Source organism: Chinchilla lanigera, unplaced genomic scaffold (assembly GCF_000276665.1).
Source record: "Chinchilla lanigera isolate Chin_1 unplaced genomic scaffold, ChiLan1.0 scaffold00041, whole genome shotgun sequence".
Taxonomy (NCBI): Eukaryota; Metazoa; Chordata; class Mammalia; order Rodentia; family Chinchillidae; genus Chinchilla; species Chinchilla lanigera.
Window position 1 is genome coordinate 8,532,440 of NW_004955442.1, and position 24,512 is coordinate 8,556,951.

At 39.8% G+C, this 24,512-nt stretch overlaps 1 protein-coding gene and 1 long non-coding RNA gene across 2 annotated transcripts in view; one reads left to right on the forward strand and one right to left on the reverse strand.

The window, feature by feature from the left end:
- Grin2a (glutamate receptor, ionotropic, N-methyl D-aspartate 2A) overlaps window positions 1–24,512 on the forward strand; it is a 394,074-nt gene that overhangs the window by 361,326 nt on the left and 8,236 nt on the right. The window contains exon 13 of the mRNA XM_005391203.2: window positions 20,377–20,615. Within this exon, the coding sequence (XP_005391260.1) occupies window positions 20,377–20,615 (239 nt within the window). The remainder of the gene's footprint in view (window positions 1–20,376; window positions 20,616–24,512) is intronic.
- LOC106149276 overlaps window positions 1–24,512 on the reverse strand; it is a 44,693-nt gene that overhangs the window by 11,868 nt on the left and 8,313 nt on the right. The window lies entirely within an intron of this gene.

The following is a 24,512-nucleotide window of genomic DNA, read 5'->3' on the forward strand; positions in this document are numbered from 1 at the left end:
CATATATGAGCTATTTGAAAGATATCACATGTATCATTTCAGTTGGACAGGTATACTTTGTTCCCTCTGTCTCTTTTGTACCTCAACATGGCCAGCAAATGTTCTAAAGGTTCATCTGAATTGTTAATGGATTGGAAGGGACTACAGCTTTGCTGTCTCTTAATGAAGAACTTTCTTGCAATTGATTCTAGAGCTTTGGAAAGTGTTAACCCAGCATAACAATGCTCCGAGATCCCGGAACAGGGGAAGGTGTTGGAGGGGAGTCCATGGCAAAGCCCGGTCTCTGCCTCCGAGTGGGTTAGTGTTGACATCCTGATTCCTTCTTTGTTCGCTGCTCTTCCACTGAAGCATGCAGGATGGCTTTTGACAGCCAGGGACTCCGTGCTGCCAGCTGGAGTATGGAGTGTTTGTGATTGCAGTTCTTTGTGTATCTAATTAGGATTTTCATAAATTGCTCTGGGGCATTGGATGAGTTGCGAATATCCTCAACACTGCCTTTGTCCAACTTTCCAGTTCAATTATCTGTGGGCTGCTGTCTGAGTTTTGGGGAGAGCTGGACACCCCTGCGTCTTGTTTTGTAGTGACTGCACATGCTTCTCTTCCAAAGGCAGCACATCTGAGAGGTCTTTGTAGGCTTAGAGCTAGCCTAGAAATGGTATGGCAGTGTAAGGTGAAGAAATCCTTAAGTGCTCCACCCCAAAATGTTTGACTTTTTTTTTCAGGTAAGCATAGAATCAACCTCCTTTAAAAATAGAGACCATTCTACCTTCTCTTCTTGACTCCATTTCCTGATTTGAATGCACTCCATCATTTAGACTTTTGGATTCCTCAGGAAGCCTCACTTTAAGAACCCTAAGGGAAATCCCCTGGCTACTAACTCCTTGAGCTCCAAGCTTGTAGCATCCTTGTAGCATTTAGCATAGCAAGAAAAGTAAAATGAGTAAGATGAAGGATTCACAGTTTCTGAGGCATGTAACCTTGGGATTCTCTGAGTCTGTTTCCTCATCTTTAAATTAGATTTGTTTGAAGATTAAATCTAAAAATAAGCATAAAGAAAAGAGCCCAATTGATGGGTTAGTGAAGAAATTAAAAAGGACAATTTTAAAAGGTCCCTTGAGATAAATGAAAATAGAAACACAGCACTCCAAAACCTATGGGATATAGCCAATGTGGTGCTGAGATGGAGGTTTATAACCATAAACACTCACATGAAAATGTGGAATGATTGCAGAGAAATCAGCCGGATCCCAATTGTGCTTTAGAAGTCTTTTCATTTTGGGCCTCTCCATGTGCCATAGCCCACTGAAGTACACTGAATTCTCCCTCTTCAGGGAAGATGCTATTCATGTCCATTCTTTTTCCCCCCACTCTTCTCTTCCCTCAAGACTCACAACAGAGGCAGTCATGCAACAGAAGCCCAAAATCATTCAATGCATAAATGAATGATGTGATTGTACTGTAGAGGTATGTTTCTAGGACTTGTCTCAATATTTGGATATCTTCTCTCTAAGAGTATTGTCTTAGTTACTTTTCTCTCATTGCTGAGACAAAATATACAACACTCAAAATTAAAGGGGGAAATATTTTTTGGCTCAGAGATTGTAGAGTTTTCAGTCCATAATCAGGTTGCTCCAAGGTGGGGTGGCATGGCAGATAGGCATTGTAGAGGAGAAATAGTTTGTGGCAGGCAGAGGTAGCAAAGCAACAAGGAATGACCACAGATCCTTCCATCCCTTATAGCTTATCCAGGTTACTTAGGGCAGGTACACTCACACCCGTAATCGTATGCCCTTGATCTTAGCATTGCACCATGAATCAGTTCCAACATCATACACTCTAGATCCAGCCACCTCTTAAAAAGCCACATGAGACTTTGGAGAGCCATCTAAACACAAGCCATAGCAAGTATTATTTTCTTAAAGAAAGACACTAGATGCCTGTAGAGAGGAGACACAAAGAGGTAATCACTTACCACACTCAAATTCTGAGCCCCTGTATTCATTCTAAGACAGAGACAAATTCTTCCTTTATCTAATTTGTGTACTATAATAGTAAATACTCCTATTTTACTTAATCTTTTAAACACAGTCTTCTGTGATGGGTAGAACCAGCAAGGTGATATATCCTTTAGAACTTGAGTGGATCATAAATTATGCTAAGTCCAATCATAGGGAATCTGAAGCCCACGGAAGATGGATAGGACCTTGCTAAGGCTGTATCATGGAAAAGTGGCAGGAAGATGCTAAAACCCATATTTCCTGCCTCCTAGACCAGTGATGTATTAAAAACAAAGCAAAAGGAAAACAAAACATGTGATGATCCATTGTCCTACTCCTGTAGGGGAAGACTTGACCTTTGTAGCTGGAACAAGAGATGGGGAAGCTAGATTATCTGTAACCATGGTGATTAGCAGCCCAGCCCATTCATAACACCTGCAGTAGAATGAGCTCTGCTCCACTGTCTCTGTCTCCCTTCCTTCCATTTTGTACAGTACATGCAGTGTGGTCTCAGGACATTTTCCCAGCCCATCCTGGTCAAGACCTCATTGAGGACAATGGGCATGTTCCCTCTTCTAGATGTCCTCCAACATATGCATGTGTGTTTTCTTTCACTGGTGCTGGGGGTTGGACCCAGAGCCTTGTACATGTCAAGTACACATGTGCTGTGCTACTGAGCTAAACCCCCCAGCCACATCTTTTTTGATAACCAGTTCTGTTTACATCATCTCACTCTGGTTACCATACAGATGTCACCCAAGGTCAGGCCCAAATCCCTTCACCAGGGAGGAGTTTGTGAACTGGAGCTATATCCTGTATTGCTTTATTAACATGTGGTTTTGTTCATTGTAATGTCATTAGCATAAAGAGAGATTTCTAAACCCTGACAATTGGTAGAGGAGTGAGGTCAACAGGTGCATTTTCTGCGAAACCAAATCACGCTCCCACTGTGTTCTCTGCTATGTTTCCCCCTGTAGGCCTTGGGAATTTAAACATTCAGCTGTTTCCTTCTGTGTGTCTGTGTGTCTGTCTGTCTGTCTATTTATGCATATATACATGTATGTATTATATACATCTTATCAACCAATTCTTGTTTTCCAAATTCTCTGACTTTAGCCCAGGATCCCACCTTGCCATGCAACTTTCATCCATGGAAGTCAATTACTCAGGGTTCTTCTATTTCCATAAAATCAAAGTTAGGTTCTAGGTTGTAGGAATCAGTCTTTAATCAAGCACCTGGGGAAGAGTGGCCAGGAATTGTACCTCTGGGCTCAGCAATTAGAAACAAGGCTAAAATTTGTGCCTCATCCTGTTGGGTAATGATCAAAGAGGTGAACAACAGTGTTTTTCTCAGGGTTAGGAAACACGCACAGCCAGTTCCAGCCATTAATTGTTTTTGCAAAATATGCTATTTTTGAAATGCAGGTACATCTATTCATTGAGGTATTATCTAAAGCTGTCTTCACAATGCAAGTGCTATGCTGAGCAGCTGCAATAGAAGTGTTTACTCTTAAGCACTTTCTATATAAAACTTTGACGACCCCTGCTGTAGGCTGTCTGGAGGAAAGTAAAAAGAGCAGAGATAACTGAAAGTTGTATGTCTCACAGTTCTCTTAAGGGAAGGGGGAAAATTATGATGAGAAATAGAAGAAAAAGGAGGGGTGAGTAGAAAGGGGATGGAGGAAGAAACAAAGATATATAAGGAGAAAATAGAAGGAATAAAACAAAGAAGAGGAGAGAGAAAATGATAGAGGACAAAGAAGAAGAGAACAATGTCAAAAAGGAAATAAAGAGTGGACAAAGAAGAGATAGGGAAAAGGAGAAAGCAGTGAAAAGATGTCAAAGAAAGGAAGCAGCAGGAGAGGAGAGAGCAGAGAGGGATGTTTGCTAAGTGACTAGCTTAGACATCTTTAGCCCGGTATCCACGGAACTGGCTGGGTTTGTTCAATTAAGCAGTGAACCATGTTGCAGATAAAACAGATGGATACTAAGCTGTCCACTCCCATGTCCTAGCTCCAGGTGGTGTGCAGACCACAGCCCACTAACGGATTCACTCCAACCTGAGACAAGGCTCTTCTGTCTTGCACTGGCTTCCCCCACCAGCAGCTATTCCTAACATGGGTCCCTATGTCCTCAAATGACTCAGAACTACTCTTTTGTAACCATCAGCCTTAGCCCATTTAAAGAGATAAATGCAAAATGAAAATGGAGTGGGATTGGCGGGGAGAGGGGGTGCAGAGAATCTGATAATCCCCTTTGAAGCGATGTCTCCATTGCTGTAAATGAAAATAGCTCTCCAGTTACCATTGACTTTTATATTTTCATGGCTATGTATAATAAGTAACAGTTATGGAGGTATAAGTATGTGTCAGGTAATCATCTAAGTCTTTATATGTATTCATTTTGTTTAGCCCTAAAAATGACTAAGTGGCAGGAGTTACAGCTCTTAGTTCCTGTTTATAGATGAGGAAACAGAGTCACAGGTAGGTTAAGGGAGGTGTCCAAGATCACCTAACTATTAATGGCAGATTGGTGCCTGTGCAAAAGGACCAGAAATCTCTGGTTTTACCATCACGTAATGCTGCTTCTTCTTTAGCTGCTGTAACTTTCACAGGCACTTTTCTCAGCTAGAAAGGGTACAGCTATGACTGAACCACAGATTGGTGAGACTCTAAAGTCAGTATTCCTTCTTCTTTTACTGAAAGAATAGCATCAGTTGCAGACAATAACTTGATGACAAAGCTTGAGGGTGAGAGAGACAAAGTGACCTATACTTTTCTTTCCTGTTTTTCTATGGCAAAGTAGACTTCTCCATGCCTCAGGCCCAAGCACTGTGGGAAGAGACCCAGCCTCATTTTTGAGCTCATTCAACCCTGGCAGTTTGGGGAAAACTCAAGACCCAGAAGCAAGAGATGAGGCAAGGAAAGAATGTAATGAGAAGTCAGAAGTTTGGCCCTGATACCAATATGTACCAGCAGGCAGAGCTCCCTCTCCAGGTTCCCAAAGACTCAGCTTGATTGCTGGAATTGCTTGTTCCCCACAGATCTTCTCAGAGTTGCATAATCTCCAGCATTTGAGAATATTATTGTTCTTTGCTAAATGTGTTTTAATCAAATTGAGACTTCAATGGCAGAAGTCACAGTTTGGGATGAAGGAAGCTATCCATAAACCACAAACTCTGTCTGATGGTGTATTGAAATGAACAGTTAATGCTTAAGATTTTTTATATTCTGATCGGTTTTACATGCTTGTGTCTGGTGGTCTGAGCAACTGATTTGAAAGTAACAATATGCAATGGAATTACAATGGTGAACTCCTACCATCTTGTCTAGTGAAACTCTGTATTATCTCTAATGTTTTATGGAAGAATTATTTTCTTATTCCCTATAATGGTTTGAGCAATCTTTCATTCGTACATCCAGTAATCTGAGCAATACAGCTGAGGATAGCGATATGTAATGTAACAACCACTATTGATTCACATTATTTTGTCTTGAGACCCTGTATCATTTTGAATGTTCTTCCTTTGATCGGTTTATGTTCGTGATACTGGTATGCTGCTACCGTTCTATTTTTTTGTTTGTTTGTTTGTTTCTCATTTACTACTCTCTTTAAAATAAAAAAAAAATTAGGTGCCATCAACAGTGCCCCTCAGTTTATTTGCCCACTTGTTCACTCATTTGTTCTCTCTTCTACTTGTTCATTCAACAAAGAATAACAGCAATTTCAAAACTCTGGGTGGTAGGATATAAAAATGATTAAATATTTCTGCTCTATTGCTCTTACCTACATTTTTATGTCCAGTAGAATCACTTGAGGCACTTGTTGAAAATACAGATACTTCATTTTCACCCTTCTAGAGCATTTTAAAATTCTGTCTGGATGCTTATAGTACACAGTAAGATTTAAGAATCACTCTTTAGAATAATAGCAGTTAACACTTACAAGCATCTTGCTCTTGACAAATGCCAGATACAAATGTCATTGGTCAACAAATCACTCCGTTGGAGTTGGATCTTTGCCCTGTGTTTTAGTCATCCTCTTTCTCTAAGGGCGCTGCACTGGAATCACACAGAAACCTTGGAGATAGTGAAAACTTAAGGATAAATGGTGTGGAGCTTCTGAGCATGGCCCCATACTGCAGCCACATGAGGAACACAGGATATGGAGGGTAAAGTATGAACAGCAAAAGTAGTCACATAGGCTTTAATCTTCAGGCTCTTCATTCAGAATAGACATAAAAGTCTTTATTGCTTCCAAAAATTTACTTTCATTTATTGACTATAATAACAGTGTTAAAAATAAAGCAGGCACGACTGAAAGCTCCACGTTCTCTGGGCGGGAACTGAGCCAGTGCTGCTATTAATTTAATTGGACTCGAAAGTGGGTGTGGGTGCCATGGTCCCCCTACTTCCTAACACATGGACACGTGGCCTCACTTAAAGACACTTGAGCATCATACATCAAGGTCATTACTGATGACGGTTGACTGAGTTTGATTTTGTATATGGATTTCATTATTGCTTCTGCTGCAAGTGCCTGATTTTTGCTTGCACACAGGTCTCATTTATACATAAAAGCAGCAGCTTTGGTGATACTCAAAGAGACTGATGATGAATGGCCGTTTTAATGCCCCAGCAACTAAGTCACTTTGACCTTCTTACAAACTAAAAACTATATGCGGGGCAGGCTATTCATTCAGAAATGCAATATTTTCAAAGAAATGTGTCAGTCCTAAGCATAGATTAGCAATAAAGGGCTTAACTGCTTCTTCATTGGCCTGTGACCAGATGGTACCATAAAAATTAGACTTGTTTATCTCCCTCCTAATTTTAACCAGAGACATATTTGGCATAATAATGGAACAGTACTTACTTAAGAAACAGATAAAATCCATAAATATCCAGGAGAGTCATTAACTCTCCCTCACTGTGAAAGCTCTGAGGGTTTTCATCTGCGAAAGTGCCCAGCGAATTTCCCAATAGGCCTGTTGAGACACAGAGCCGCATGGTTTATTATCAGTCTGACACCAGGATTCAAACAAGGTCAGTGGTGCCAAATCTGAGCCTGACAAGCAGAGAGTCACTTAAACCAGACAAAGTCAAATGTCAAAAGAATCATCAGAGAGGAAATAAGATTTAATGAATGGCTTGCTGGTAAATCAAAGTGTGAAGGCAAAGCTTTGTGCAAGATTTCTGGCTGGATAAGCGGAGGGCTCGAGTCCCACTCAGTCAACAGTGTTTAAAATTTTTATTTGGAAAGGCAGTATGTAAGAGGAGTGATCAAAATAAATGCTGAATGCTTAAATTTTAAACATTTATTATAGTAAAAGATAAATTGTCCTTAATCTCCCTCAAAATACTTCCCCTTGCTTCAAAACACACTTATTCCAGTACTCTCGCCACTTTATGAAGTTGTTCTGGAAGTCCTCTTTCATGAGTGTTTTTACAAGCTATTATCAAAAATATAGTGAATGCTGCTACTGAGTGCCATCCAGTAAGATGACAGGCATGTCAAACATTATGGTGTAATCTCATCCACCCTATTCATGGGGTTTGACACTGTACAATGTTTGGCTCCTCCCCAAATTCAAGGTGACCACGCAAGGTAGACAGTTTGAATGGACCCAGAACAGCAAGGTAGCCATGACAGTGCAGCTAAAGACCTTCGTGAAAGAGGACTTCTAAAACTGCTTCAGAAAGTGGCAAGAATCATAAGATAAATATGTTCAAATGAGGGGGAGTGTTTTGAGGGAGACTAATTATAATGTGTCTTTTACTGTTAATAAATTTTTAAAAATTTAAACATTCGTGTTTTTAATCACACCTCATTCTTATATATGAGGATCTATCTATCTATGCACTTATTCATAAATATAATATATTTCCACATATATACTTACATATGATTATATATTTTCATATATGTATGGAAAATTACCCTGATCTACTACCTTTACATAATTGTTCTCAATCTATATATTAACTCCTGGTCTCTATTAGCTGAAGACATATTTCTTTAAACAATTATAATTATAGGTCATATACACTTTTATATCTTTCTATTTTCATGTATTATATTATAAACATTTTATGATGCTATATAATCTGCTACTCACAATATTTTAATTTTTACATGTGTGATCATTATTAAACCCAAAATCATTATATTCTTTTTCTATGCTAAATGTTTTGGCCTTTTGTGGGTGAAAGCCTTTGTGCCAATTGTGTGCATGTATTCTCTGGAATTATCTGTTTGCAACAAACCCTTAGATGTAGAATTTGAAGTGTTATATTGCTATAAAAATCTATAAGCATCTCCATATATAGTGTCATAGAAATGTCCAAAACTTTTGTTCCCTTCTAAAGTATTAACAATAATGAATATTTTTACCACTTTTATAGCAAGCTGGCAGCACAGTGCATTACAGTTCTTTTTGCTATTTTAGAAAATGTGATATGTCATCCCAATGCTGCTTCAATTTAAATTCTTTCAAATACAAGGTGTGATTGAAAAACATGGTATGTGCTTAAATTTTTAAACATTTTACAGTACAGTACACATTGCCATTGATCCTCCTCAAAAATCTCCCCCCTTGTTCTGAACACACTTAACCCATTGCTCTTGCTACTTGCTGAAGCAATTCTGGAAGTCCTCTTTTGTCAGTGTCTTTGGTTGTGCTCCTGTACCTGTCTTGATGTCCTGAATGGATTGAAAATGTTTACATTTCACAGTTATTTGACTTTGGGAGAGAGATAAGCGTTGCATAGTGCCAAAGCTGGTGAGGAAGGTGGATGAAGACACACTGTTGTGTTTTGACAAGCATGCCTTTTCATTGAATGGCACTTGGCAACAGCACCTCATTCTTTATTACAACTCATAAAGATGCTCATGAAAGAGGACTTCCAGAACTGCTTCAGAAAGTGGCAAGAACGGTGGGATAAATGTGTTCAAAGTGAGGGGGAGTATTTTGCAGGGATTTAATAGCAAGGTGTCTTTTCCCATAATAACTCTTTTTAAATACACACATTCCACTTTATTTGAACATCTATACTTGTATATGAAATTTAGTGCTTATTCTATATACTTTGCCCTTGATTAAAACTTTGATTGTAATGTCATGCAAAAATCATTAATGTAGCTACAAGGATATAGATAGATATGGAATCTTTGAGGTCAGGTATGAAAACTGCTCTTTTTAGCGCTATGACCTTGGGAAAGTTAACAAACCTTTCTAAGGGCCCCTTTTTTCCTCCTTAAGTTGTAGATTATGACACCAAGTTGAATGGTATAATGTATGAGGACAGCATGGGGTCATACCCATCAAAATGCATGTACTCTATAAGTATGGATGATAACAATGTTGAGGGTCTCCTTAGGTGGGGAATTGCTCTCATTCATTCATAACTTTTAAAGAAATTATTTCTGATTGCTTAATCATAGTTCTATAAATTGTGACGCACCTTGCCTGTTGCCCATTTGTGGAAGTGGGTTTTGTTGAAGCATAGCTGTGCTAGTCATGTGCTGTGTGGCTACCGCTATTTCTGGGCTGCCGCAGCAGAGTGCAGCAGTTGTGATGGAGATTATATGGCCATAAAGCTGAGCATATTTAATTTGCCCTTTATAGAGAAAGATGTCTGATCTCTGGTTTAAATGATAAAAGTAAAACAGGTTCTTTTGAGATCATTTTAACAATGTGGAAGAATTTAACCAAACATAGTTCCTCTTTTATTCTTGAAAGTATTTTTTCTCTTTGTAAAGAAATCTTACTTTTTTTTTTTTAAAAGAGATTTTTCTCTCTGATTTAGAGAGTCTGTTTTCTTTGGCTTTCCTTATTATCCCCTCTTCACTCCCAAATAAAAGGACATCTCACACCACTGCTGTGACACTTGGTCTATCTTTTTTCTTTTTTGTCATTGTGATCTACAACACACATTCATTGTATTACACACAGCACAATGCCCAGTTAATTTTTGTACAACTGCACACCTGCCACTCAGATTAAGATATAGAACATGAACCCAGAAGGTTCTCTTGTAGTTCCTACCAGCCAGTAATCTCCCCCAAAGTAACCATCCTTCTGCCCTCTATGACCATGGATTGGTTTTACTTCTTTCTAAACTTCAAGTAAATGGTGGGATCATAAAGCATATATTCATTTATGTCTTTATGACATTAATAAAGCCTACTCATTATTTTTTCACTGTGGCACGATGTCCATTGTGCAGATATGCCACAATTTACTTAACCATTTTGATACTGATGAGCATTTTCAACCTTCGTGATTTGTACCGTGGATTTCCAGTACATATTTTGTGTGTATGCACATAGTCACTTATTTCTTGGGGAATATACCTTAGGGTGAATTTGATGGTTTGTAGAGTGTGCATATACTCCTCTTTAGGGGATATTTCTACCAATTTTCCACCTGTTTACATTCCCAGCAGGAGCACACCTGGCTCCTCCAGTTCACTATGCAGTGCACTTTTGCTGCCTCCTATTTTAGCGGTAAAGCACATCTTGTATAAGTGAACTCTAGGTTTGTTCATCAGGGCTGTGTGGTTGGATATTGTCATATGCTCATAGCCAATAATTTGGAGATCCAAATTTGTTTCCCAGCTTAAACATGGACTTGTTGTGACCTTGGTTCATATAATCTGACTTTTGTGTATCATTAGTAGAATGAAGCCACAGGATTCAGTAGTGTCTGCTCCACATAGTGAGCTGAAGTATGAGTCTAGTTGCTCTCCTATCCCCATATATCCTCCCAGTTCTCTCTGGTGTGGTCCTACCTCATCTACTACTTCAGACCTGAGATAAATGAGAGGAGGCCAGAGGAACACTTCCATCAGAGAAAGCTGAGAGCCCTCTTAAACCATAACCCAGCCCCTATACCACCACCTTCACTACGCTCTGTAAAAAGAAACAGAAAGTGTTCCTTCCTTTTCACTGATGAATGACACTGGCAAACAGGTATAGAATCCTCTCAACAAAGATGTTTCCCTGTCTCCTTCCTTTATTTTCTATCCCTCCCTCCCTCTTCTCTTTCCTTTCTTCTCTCTCTCCTCTCTGTTTTTCCATGGCTTGAGTACCCATTAAGTTCTCTGCATGGTCCTAGGCAATGGGGAATACAGATAAAATGGAAATGGATACACTTTGCTTATGGATTTTATAGTCTCTGGGAGCTTGTTGTCAACACTTCAATTAAAAAAAGGAACTGAAAAGCACTGAGGTCATTTTATTTGCTGAAAGAAAGGAAATATTTCTTGGCATGTGGTATGAGACTATTTCTATCATGATTTTTTCTTGTATCTGCAACCTTTAAAGCATAAGGACCCCTTTGTGGTATTAAAAAGTTCTCACGCCTTTATAAGATGAGTCATAGGAGTTTGGGGACAATTGATTAAGAAAATGTGCAATGTCAGAAAGTAGCTTTTAATTCATTAATGCTCAAAACTTTTATATGCTTTTTAAGTCATATCAGCTTGACCTGTGTGAGGCACATTGGTTAAGCTGACTCTAAATGTTCTTGTGTATTTCTCCTTTTCAGCAAATATACCAGTGACTCACTGAGATCACGGGTACAGGGGCCATATTATTATTATTATTATTATTATTATTATTATTATTTCCAGAATATTATTTCTTGACCCAAGGTCACATGGGTTTTATTTTTAATCTTATCTGTCAGATGCATTCATTGTGCTGTTTGGTTTGAGGTGGTAATTTTTCTTTTGAAAAAACCTTAAAGTGGAGCTTCCACAAAGAAAGATTTAATTGACTTCCTGCAAGTTCTCTTTAGTCTTCAGAGAATTATTTCTTTCCCACTGACCATGTGCGTTGCTGGATGGACTTGTCCAATTCTCTCTTCTCCTTTTCATTTGTTTTCTTGAAGAGATACAAGTTGGGAATCTGTGTGCATTAAATGCCCTCATTTCAATGTGCGCAGTTGGTCATATGGCCTATGCATTCCAGCCAGAGAGTGACAAGCGGCAATGAAGTTTCATCCACGGAGCAGAAACCTCAGTTGGAAGGTGGTGATGAAGAAGCATTTCTGCTAAAGACAGCTTGTCTCTGCATCTAACTAGATACATTTAAGCCTAGCCCTATTTTTATTTTAGTTTTGTGACTTCTCAGCATTATACAGAAATGGAATATTCTGACATTTAAATAAGGAATATTTATTTTCCAAATTCAGTCTACTTGTGTCCTGAATCTTGTACTATCTTCCGTCACCACCACCAGCTAAGGTATATCTCCTTTTCAGCAAATATACCAGTGACTCACTGAGATCACGGGTACAGGGGCCATATTATTATTATTATTATCATTATTATTATTATTTCCAGAATATTATTTCTAGACCCAAGGTCACATGGGCTTTATTTTTAATCTTATCTGTCAGATGCACTCATTGTGCTGTTTGGTTTGAGGTGGTAATTTTTCTTTTGAAAAAACCTGAAGGTGTGGAGCTTCCACAAAGAAAAAAGATGCAGTTGCCCATTGCTACATCTAGCAGAATAGACTTAACTCGCATGTTCTTGAGTCCAGAACACACAGTAAATGAAGTTAATATACCAAGGTTAGTGCTTAGATGTGTAGCTGACCTTACTCAGCTCCAACAACACAAAGCATGTCCTCAGATTTTACCAGAAGTTTCATTTTACATGCAAGACAACAGGGCATAGAGAGGATTTGGCTCAGTCGTGCAGACCCCAAATCTTCCTCACTCCTGGGATGAAAGCTTTGTTTCTGAGTCTGTTCTCATTGAGCCTGATGTGAATCTCTGCCCTAGTTTTTCCACAAAGAAAACTATTGAGTTGCCATTTCCAGTTTCAGTTGAGCTTCTGAAACTCAAAGTGCCCAACTCCTGGGCAAGACATGAAAGAGAATGGAAATAGAGTGGGCTCCCCTCCCTTGATGCTCACAGCAAATCCTAATGTGATTAGCAACATCATTCTGACATCTTTCGGTTATAAAAGGAAGTGAATTCCCTGTGGGAACCACCAGACTCCATTGCTAGAATCTTTGGTGGGAGCGTGTATGGCCTGAGATTTAGCCTTGACCTAGGTTCCAGGAACTCTTCTTGACCATTTTTCCTGGAGCTCACAGATTTCTTCCTCTCCAGAGCTTTTTCTGAGCCTCAGATCTGTGGCTCACAGACTAATCAAGGAAAGAGGACCCTTACGTCATTTAAAGTCAGTGTGGTTTTACAGATGACATACTGTGTGCTAAGACCTGTATTGTTGATTAGGAAAACAAGAAGCATAAGACGAAATTTCAGCCCTAAATAAATTCGTCTCCTGTTGATGACCACATAGAAGCAAGTCATGGTTATCCTCTACTGTGATGAATTCTGTAGCAAAGATGGCATGGTAGGAGAAAGAATGGTCTCGTGCCTACATCCTTGTATATTGAGAGAAAACTTTTTGAGGGCAGAGACTTCTGAGCCTTGCCCTCCGGGAGTCATTAAAAAGTTTTCAGGCCATACTATGCAGTACATACATAGAAAGTAAATTGTTATGGGTAGTGGTAATATTGACGACAGTTACCCAGCGATTTATTTCAGTAGTTACTGGAAAGTGGGTTTCTCTTACTACTCTTACTATTTGGGACCACAAATCCTGGGAGCAGAAGAGCTTGCTCTGCATGTTCTGCCTGCCTCCAAGATAAGGATAGGACTGTAAAAGTGATTATGTCAGTGTGATAGAATCTGCTAGTGATCTTCCTCCACTGTAGTGCCATTGTTCAAATTTGCAATCAGAAGGAGCCATCCCCCACCATATCTGTGACAGCCCATTTTATGTTACATGTGAAGAGACCCTGAGTCTCTTATCATAGGGCCAAGATTGGAGAAACAAGGGCAGCAGCTGAAGAATCTTGGATTCGCTAAGAAACAGCCAGATTGAAGAATCGGACCTATCAGCTAGGCCAGGAAATTCCCTATTCACTCAGTAGTGCTCTTCTCCCCAAGGTACTCCAAAGTCCTTGGCTGCAAAGCTGAGTCCTTTGTATTCTAGCTCCTGCTCCTTAGGCTCCTCCTCTGATCCCATCTCCTCTTCTGGAAATTCTAAACTTCTCTCTGATCTCAAGCACTCCATGTCTTCCTGCTTCTAGCCCTATGCAAATTCAGTCATCTCATCACACTGTAATTGCTTGTTTTCATGACTAAAAAATGACTTGTTTTCTACAGGACTCTGAGCTTTCAAAGGCCAAAGATTACATGTTACTAATCTCTATATGAAAATACACATGCCTTAGAGTTATTCTTTTTCCAATGAATGAATGAATAAGTAAAAAAAAAAAAAAAAAAAAAAAAAAACACACAAAGACCTTGGAGAACGAAAAAAAATTAGCTTCCTTGACCAGAAACAAGCCAGAATATAAAATCCATGTACTATCTCTTTGGATACTAATGCTGTGTAGGATCATGTGCTTTGGCCAGAAATTAAGAAAAAATACACAGATGGCTGCTTGCAAGATTGTTTGTGGGGGCTGATTTTATAAAAATGTGTTTCAGCAAATTCTCAGGCCAGCAAAAAGCCTAAAGGGTACAAGTTCAAAATGGATTTTTCACAACTAACCTCAGGGGAGAAAGGTTTTGAAGGTCTGAAGGCAAGTCACATGGCTTGCTAGACAGTCTTTTCCTGAAGCAATCCCCTTAGCTCTCAGTCATTCTTACAGAATAGAATGAAATCTAATCTGAAAAGCAACTGCTCTCCCTCTGGAAGTGCTGAGAATGAGTCTTCAGTCAAATAAGGAACTGATTTCTGTTACTTTGGATATAACAGTCTTCTTGGGGACCTGGGCGTTTTCCTTGGACATGCATTCCTGGAGTCACAGGCTGCTTGAGTTGAAAGGTACAGGAAAGATTTGCTTACTCCACTCTCCAGCATTTCTGCCCCATACACTAATAATACTCTCCCCAGAAACCCTTACTGAGTAGTTCATGTGTGACAGACACTGGATGCAGGCAGCGTCATTTAATTCTAACAACTCTACAATGAGGTTACAAAGTTCTGTAGCCCCATTTGGTAGATGCTACACTGGCAGATCAGAGAGAATGAGCAGGTTCCCTAGCCTCTCTGCCTTGTGTCTGCATCTGTAAATGGTGATAGTTAGACAAGCCACATTAAGTTGATGTAAGAGTTACATGAGTTAATCTATAAAGCTCTAGTACAGTGCCTGAACCTAGTAGATTTGGGGTAAGTTTGAAGAATAATATGAAATAGATAATAGATGGATGAACGGATAAGTAGGGTACCTAACCCAAGGCCAGATGGGCAGCAGCTGTGGAAGGAAAGAATTGGACACAGAGAGTGTGACTTGGATGTTAATTCGCATACCACCTTTTTGTGATTAAGTAGACTATGATATGATATGATAGGATGATATGATTTCCAAAATCTTCTAGAGCTCATTGTAATGTTGTAGCTCATTGTAATGTTTTCTACCTAGAACATTCTTTCTTGTGATTTTCTGGGTGGTATAGCTTGTGAATTTTCATTTATTCCTCTTTGCAAATATGAAGCTTCTACCTTGTGAGGGGATAATCTGAAAAATCCATGTGCTTGTGCATCAGCCTGTACTATGTACCCTGCCTGTACCAAGCTGTGTGCTTCAAGCAGCCTCCTGCAGCATCACCCAAGCAACCAATGGAAGCACGTCTGAGACCCACACACAAAACACCCTTGGTTGTCTGCACATTTTGTTCCCTGTTAGGTTTTACATCTCTCTGGCTCTTAACTTTTGATACACCACCTCTCTATCTTCTAATGCTGCCAACATTAGAAAAGGAGCAGGATGTGACATGCTGCTCCATGTCCTGGACTTACAGTCTTTCTCTGGATGGTGCAAAGCTCAAGGTTTGGGAGAGACACCTGTGGCTGGCAACATCTGCCCTGAAGACAGAGATAGGAAGAACTTCTCACAGGTATAACTTCCCATGGTACAGGGGAGATCTGCATATGTTCCTGAGCTCTCTGTCATTAGAGGTATAAACAGAAAAGGAGGAGAAGGTTTGGTGCTTTATGAGGACAAATCTTCTCAGGTAAGGAAAGGAAGAGCATATGGATGGCTGTAAACCCAGAGCAAGGTTTGGGTCAATGCAAGGTTCCATCTTCTCCCAGCAGAGCATTCAGCTTATGTCTTCACAGCCAGGAAAGCTTATGTCTTCACAGTCCACTTCAGAAAAGAAATTTAATTGTCCTATTTACCAGCCCTAGGTCACAAGATAACACTGAAAAAGCCACTGACCTCTTTGTATGGGATAAACTGATGGTAGGATGAGCTTTACAAAGCTACTGCTCATGCAGATGGCATTTGATGCCTACCTAAGGGCAAGCACACTTCCCAGGCTGACTCCCAAGCCCATGGCCAAAGTCTCTTTGTTCTGTATTTCCTCTGTTAACGTGGCAGTAAAACTCACCAGGCAGGACTGAGCATTTTTCAGTTCTGCTCCAGTTAAGCCTGGAGATAGCAGGAAAAAAACAAAAACAAAATAAAACAAAACAAAACAAAAAAAACAGAAACCGAAAATATGGGGTCAGTGCTTACTATGTGCTGTAGGCCACGAGAAATATCAAAACCATAAAACATGGTCCCTGGTCTCCCTCAAGGAGATTACAATATACTTGAGTAAATTTAAAATGAAATAAAAAAGTATTTGAACTACGGTTCAGTATACTAGTCAAAGAGGTCCACGAGGCAGGAAATGATTAACTGGAAAATGATTGGAACAGGCTGTAATTGGTATTGAGAAATGTGAATTCGCTCTCCTTTTGGAATTTGGGTCTGGTTTATCACGCTGACTTGTTCTAAAGAGAGGTGTTGTTTGAGCTAAGGACATAGGAAAATTCTTTCATCTCTACATCCTGAAAAGAACAAGGTGACGATTCTTACAGCCAGACTATCGCTGTTACAGGCTTGTAAACTTGGCTGTCTCTTGGGACAACACCAAAGAAAGGCTGTGCTGGGAGGTGATGAGTCATGGGAAGAAGACCCATTTTTGTGTCCTCACAAGCTCCAAAGGGAGGGGAAAATCCACAGCACGGTGTATTTTGAAAGAGATGACAGTGGAGGTTTTGCCAGCAAGGAAGTAATTATGTAAGTTTCGAGGCACCTGGTGGACAGAGGGATTTGGATAAATTTATGGTGTTGGGTGGACAGTGAAATAATACTGCAGAATCTGCAGCGACATGACTGCGTAAGTGCTGGAAGGGAATGGAATGAAGATGCCGCTTCTCAAGCCCTTTGCCTATACCACTGATAAACCAGCACCCTCCTTTGTGCGCGAAGAACTTGTTAAGAGGGATAAGCTTCCTATTTTTTTCTCTCATAAATATGTATACTTTTCCCCTTCTGATTAACAAATCTGAGACCTTCAATGAGTCATTTAGTCTGTGGAAAGGAAACTAGGCACATTTCTGTCCATCAAAGTGAAGAAACTGCAAGGGGGTTAGCCATCTGTTTGAAGCACTGAGGGAGAAATTGAAACACAGAAGAGGATGGGAATCCAAATGAATGCTGCGCAAATGGTGCCGCAATTGCACAGAAAATTTTTCATAAAAAACTTATACATTGAAAGCCCCTGGAGCTATGGCAGAGGCAAACCAAGAAATCCTCTGTAGAATATTTACATAACCCAGTGTTCTTGGGGGACCATAATGTTTAGAGAACACCTCTGCAGAGGATTCACTTATGATCAAAAGTTACAAATGTCACAAGGGAGCAAACCACCATGAGGTTTGGTGCACAGGAAACAGAAGAATGAGAAGCCCAAGCATTAATCTGTAAGATTATAGGTTTGAAAGTATTAAATATATAAAAGTTTTTAAAATTATAATAAAATAATAGGGTGTTATGATAAGAAAGTCAGAACTGTATAGGATCCAAATGAATATCCCAGTTGAACAGATTAAAATTAAAACACAACCTGGGTGTGGTGGTGCATGCCTGTAATCCCAGCACTCGGGAGGCTGAGGCAGGAGGATTGCTGAGAATTTCAGACCAGCCTGGACTACATAGTTCAAAACCGACCTAGACTACTCAGCAAGACCCTGTCTCAAAAAACCACAAATTAATTAGATTAAAACATAAACCTAAATATTACTAATGAAAGAATAAATGAACTAGAAAAAGAGATCAGTGGGAATCATTCAACTGTGGCCCAGAGAAACAGGAAATGCAAAATACTAAAACAAGGTTAGTAACCTAGAAGGCAGAATGTGAAAGTCCAGAATATTTAAAGAAACTTTTCAGGAAAACAAAATAATTATCACAGACCATTTGAGAATTGCTAATAAAACAATCAAATAATACCACAACTCTATTAAAATGGCAAAATCCCGACACTGACAACACTGTTCAGTACTGGTGACATGGTAGAACAGTAAGAACTCTGATTTCTTACTGGTGGGAATGTTAAATGGTTGAGTCACTTGACAATAGAGTTTCCTACAATGTAAAACATACTCTTCCCATACAATCAGCAATAATGTCCCAGGCCTAGGTTTTTACCCAAAAGAGAGGAAAATATGTCTATCCAAAAACTTACACCTATGTTTATAGTGACTTTATTTGTGATTGCCCAAAGTTGAAAGAAAGGAAGACATCCTTTAATAGGTTAATGGATGAGTGAATTATACTTCTAGACCGTGGAATATTGTTGGTGATAAAACATGAACTAATCATCCAGGAAAAGACAAGGGGGATCTGCAAACACATATCACTTAGTAAAAGAAATCAGTCCAAAAAGGCTACACACACATGATTCCAACTCTATGACATTCTGGAAAAAACAAAAACCATGGAGACAATTAAAAGACCTGTGACTGCCAGGGTTTGGGAAGGGCCGAGAGAGGAATGATGTTGAAAGTGGATAGTGTGAAGAGTTAACATTTAAAATGATAATATATAGGATTTTTGTCTGAATCCAGGTTTTGAATCATCAGATTGAAGAATTATATTGAGTTCAAAGCCCAAATAAGACAAATCCACACTTATATTCCACTCCAAAACAAAATAAAAGGCTCAAAAGTAATTCCAGAGGAAATATAGATTGAATAGGAGGTAAGGACAAAGAGAAGATTAGCCACTTTTTGCAGTCTAGATCAGAAGAAAATCTAATAATATTTTCAGAAGGCAAAAGGAAAATCATCATCAACTTAGATTCTCATGTCAAACTCATTCAAGAGTGAAAACAAACCAAAAATTATACATACTAATGTCATAAAAATTAAAGACACCCATATGAAATCAATAATCACAATTAAGTTTTTTAAAGGAGAATCAGTAAAAACATTTGAACCATTTCTTTTTCCCCAAATATCTTTTACTGCATCTTAGCAATCACTTACACATATCCATACACAATATAGCCATACTTTTCACTCAATAGTATATACATCTTTGATGTCATTACCCTTGAAAGATAATTTTGAAAGCTGAATCATAGTCTAAGTGCCATAGTTCAGTGCTTGCTAGACAGTTAGTGTAATTACTAGACATTTATAGCTGAGAATTTCTCCTAAGTGGTGACTAGCTGAAACTCACAAACGAGAGAGAAAACAATGGTAAGCATGCCTACATTTTTATTTTTGCACTGAAAAAATCCACCTGCTTCTCTAACTGCCTACTGAAAAGCGAAGGTCTTCAGTTTGCAAAGGACAGTTCAGGGCCAGAGATGTATTTTTCCATTAAAGTGTTGCGCCCTAAGCATACTGGTCTTGGTTAACTTTTTGGAGTAATTCTGGATGTTCTAAGAGATGAGAAGAAAGAAGTATTTTATATGTGGACTAACACAAGGCAGGGAATATCCTGGCAGGGTTCTCCATAAAAATAAGTAGTAGCAAAGGCTATTATTTAAAGAACTTATTGTGAGCCAGGTACTTCACAATATATTTTTTTTTTCCTCTCACCACAACTCTGGGAAGTAAGCACATTACTGCTCTACCCATTTCACAAACAAGATAAATGTAGCTCCAAGATTGCAGAGCTAATAGATAATGAAGTGATAATTGAAATGAAATTTTTCCAGTGTAGCCTGTTGCTGGTTAATCCCCACTGCTGGTTTATTCTGGTTTATTCTGGACAGCAGGGATAGGGGAAAGCCAGAGAGAAACAATACAATAACAACCCAAACCAAATCCATCAGGGAACTGTGCCAAATTTGCCATACAGAGATGTTATCTAATTGTATTCTCTCCATAATGATATGAGGCAGGTGCTGTTATCATTACTACAGTCGACCAGTGGGCAACCGAAGGCAAGTGGAGCTCAGCAACCTTAAGGTCATGCCTGTCTGTCCCTAACCCAAAAGTGTCTGCCCCAAAGCGCATGCTGTGGTGCTTACTGCCTGTGGGTGTTATGTTCCACGCAGGTGAGATGGAGGAGCTGGAGACATTGTGGCTTACAGGCATCTGTCACAACGAGAAGAATGAGGTGATGAGCAGCCAGCTGGACATCGACAACATGGCGGGTGTGTTCTACATGCTGGCAGCAGCCATGGCCCTCAGCCTCATCACCTTCATCTGGGAGCACCTCTTCTACTGGAAGCTGCGCTTCTGTTTCACGGGCGTGTGCTCCGACCGGCCTGGGCTGCTCTTCTCCATCAGCAGGGTCAGTACTGCCCGCGACCATTGCCTCATGCATCAGACAGGTTCAGAAAAGCCCTGGGATTTCAGAGACTCTGGCATTTTAAAATTCCCTCTGGGGTCTGCAGGGCCTCCCCTCATTTACCCACTCTGTAAGCTTGTCAGAAGGGCATCTAGACTTTGGTCTTGCATAAACCAGTGATTGTAAACTCAGGGGACTGTAGAAACCAGAATGGGAATGGGACTGGGTAGCGTTGGCTGGGAAAGAGGTGAATGGCACATACAAGATGAAACATAGCAGCTGAACCTGGATGTCAAAGAGAAAACAATAGGGAACCCGAGACTGTGGTTAGCAGTGTCATGTTTGCCCCAGAGGGATCAGTTAGACTTAGCCCTTGCTATGTATTACCTTGTGGGCATTAGAGCCAATACTATCAGGTGTTCTAGTTTTCAAAAGTATTATCTGAGTGAATGTAGAACCTTTCAATTTTTCAATATTAATAACTAAGTGGGGCCCAAATAAATCCTCCCATACACAGCTCTAAGAAAACACAAAAAGTGTGTGTAACCCAGCAAGGATTTGAACTGAAACAGAGATGAAAAGTAAAGGAAGAACATGCACATACATTAAACATCAAACAAAATACACACACAACTCAACCTAAACAAGCACAGATACACATGCAATAGTCAACTACATGCAATTTAGGAGAGCCTCCATTCACATTGCACATTATGGGATGTACAAAATACACACACAACTCAACCTAAACAAGCACAGATACACATGCAATAGTCAACTACATGCAATTCAGGAGAGCCTCCGTTCACATTGCACATTATGGGATGTGCGTTGCCATCGATGCACATCTGACATAGTTCATCAATAATGGTACAATCTTGGAAATGCTTATACTGTATTTATGGAGCACTTGTATGAGTCAGGCACAATATGAGAACTTCTTATTCTTCCTCTCATTCAATCTACAAACAAACTATGAGGTAGATATGGATATTCGCTGTAGACTGCAAATGACAAATTCAAAGGTAGATGCTAGGAGAATTAACCCAGTTCAGTCAGTAAGGTAGAGTCAGGATTTCAGTCCAGATATTCTGCTACCTGTGAAAACCCTCACTCTTTCACAAACTAAAACTGTCAAATACAAGCAACACAAAAGATCTGACATCTGTCATACTTAAAAATATGCATATTCAACTTACATATGTTTACACATTTAACAGAGCTTAATCACTTACATGTATTATAATACAAGTGCATACATATGTACTGTTCATGTATCTACCTATCAATCATCTATCTCTTTATTTCTTTCTTCCATTTGCCCACTTTGGTGTTTTTTTTTTCACCTGGGAAGAGCTTAATAAATTAGGATTTGAAACAAGGTAAAAATTCTCTGGCTAAAAACATCTTATCTCATACGCTAATGTTTATTGGGAAAACAAAGTAATCACTTTAAAGTAAATTTGCATATTCCTAGCATTTCATAATTTTAAGAACTTTGGAGATTTAGAAGGTACACAGTAGCTTAGTGGGGAAGGTTTATTTTCTCCATTCAATTTAGCTGCAAACTTGGGTTCTGTGCAAATACATATTTCCTAATTAGCTTGATGGCATCTAAACACACAGATTGCTTAAAAATAACAACATGCATTCATAGAGCTAGGTATTATGCAAACTATAAAGTAATTTTGCCAGCCAATTGCTAAAGGATTTTCATATCCAAATGATTATGGGGTTGTCTTGAGCAAAGGCATGCTGTTGCCATTTACTTGTAAATCTTGCTTGTTTTTGCAAGAGTGTTGCCTCTATCTGAGAAACCACGGAGGAAGTCAAGTTGATAGAATCATCATTATGAGAAATGAACTAAATCCCTCACTCCCTTTTCCAAGCATCTTGAGGGGTGCGAGTGAAGGGGAACTGAACAGTGAAGGGGTAGGCTTTGTGGTAGTGTTTCATGACAGGTGCAATTTAAACTCTGATCTTTCCTTCCCTAGGGCAGAGAGGGCCCAGTGCTGTGAAAGAAATGCAGGAAGTCCTGTACCTTTTGGGGAACTCACCGCTGTGATCAGTGTTCTATCCTTAAAGGATACAAAGGGCCCTACCTGACCATTGTCTCTCTTCCCCAAATCATGTTGTGTTTTAAAGTGCAAGCTGAGATTTATGGATAGGAAAGCCTCATTCTTAATGATATTTTCCTCCCTCTCTAGTTTATTAGTGAAATTCAGAATAAGCTCAAGCCCCTAATGTATACAGCAGGGCTCTGGGCTGCAAAAACAAAAACCAGAAAGTGTTCTTCCTGTCTGATCAAGGGCTATCGCCGCCTCTGAAGTTTTTCTCCTATACACCTTCACATGTGTGCCGTCTTACATGCATGTAACTCACACAGTGCAGATGGCATGGAAAATGAAAGCATACTCACTGTGCACACAGTCACTGCAGTGGTGAGCTCCCAACAGGGGAGAATTATGTCTGGTGTGAAGACAAGAGCCTGGGTCAGGTTTGCTTTCTGTGTCATCCCTAATCCTCAAAATACCCATGAGGTTGGCCCTATCACACCTATCCTATGGATGGAGAAACTGAGGCCCCAAAGTATGGGATCTTTTTGAGCTCACTTTTTGTTTCTTTAAAATGACAAGGTTCTTCTCACTCCACTCATCAGGCAAGAAAAAGGCATGAGGGAGAGAAACTTTCTGTTCACACAAGACTGAGTCACATGCCTTAGTCTACTTCAGAGTTCATCTTTGTTCTAAGGATGCTGATGCACTGCGCTCTGAGGTTTATGTCTCCCTTAGACAGCTTTGCTCTTCACAGAGCCTCAATCTATCCACCACCAGTTCTCCTTTGAGCAGGCTGAGTACCCCGCTAACTCAGTTAACTTTGACATCTCACAGCAAGCAGTTAGCCCTTCGTGTCTCCTTATATGTCTGAGAAGCTCTTGGGAATCAATACAAACACTAACTGAGGTGCACATGCACCACCGGCACTTCCAGAGGACGTGGCCAGAGCTCAAAGAAGATGTTTATTTAACACAGGAACAAAGCTTCTCATACAGCTATGACCTTGTCTTTTATTACAACTTACGAAAACCAATTCTTTTGTCTATGGGATGCTCGTAAGGTTTATTTCTCTCCAAAATGCTTTCCCTCCCATTCAGCAAAAGATAAAAAACTCCCTGTCATTATGAAAGGAACGCCCATGGTCGTCTCCTGAAATTCGGGGAATGGGACACATAGTGAAGCAAAGTCCAGGGGTGACACAACCATAGCTCTCTTCGCGGTGAGCAACGTGGGGAGCTTAGAAACAGCATGGGAGATGCTTTGGGCTAACTCATAATGGGGAACAATAGAAACTGGACGCTTGAGGGACTGGGCCCAGAGTGGAAGGAGGATAGTGGAGTTCTGGGGAGACAGTGTTCTGAGGAGTCAGACAACCTCCAGAGAAGCAGAGCAAATTGTCTGGAATGATGTATTTAGTCGTCAATGCTAATTTTATTTGACTCAGAGCACAGAGGTACCAAAAGGGCATCTTGTTTTCACAACCCATAACATGTACCCAGAGTGTAAATGAATAATAGAAAAGAGAAGAGAGGGAGCTGTGTAGGGAAGAAAGAAACTCTAGCTTAGGGGTTTATTCAGCTCCCTGGATAGAATTTGGGCTGGTTATCTAACCAGAAGCCAAAGTGACTGTCCAGGACAACCTTTAGTATGAGAAAGTAGTATACATCTCTTGAAGCTTTGACAAAATGAACATTGCATACTCAAGTTGGTCTGAAAGGAGAAAGAGGTAAGGGCAGGGCAGTGATGGGACCATTTCTCTAATCCCCATGTACTGAGCACCTATGGTGTTAGATGCCTCTTTTGCATTCTTTTGTCCTGTGCTTGCACCTCGCCTTGAACAGGA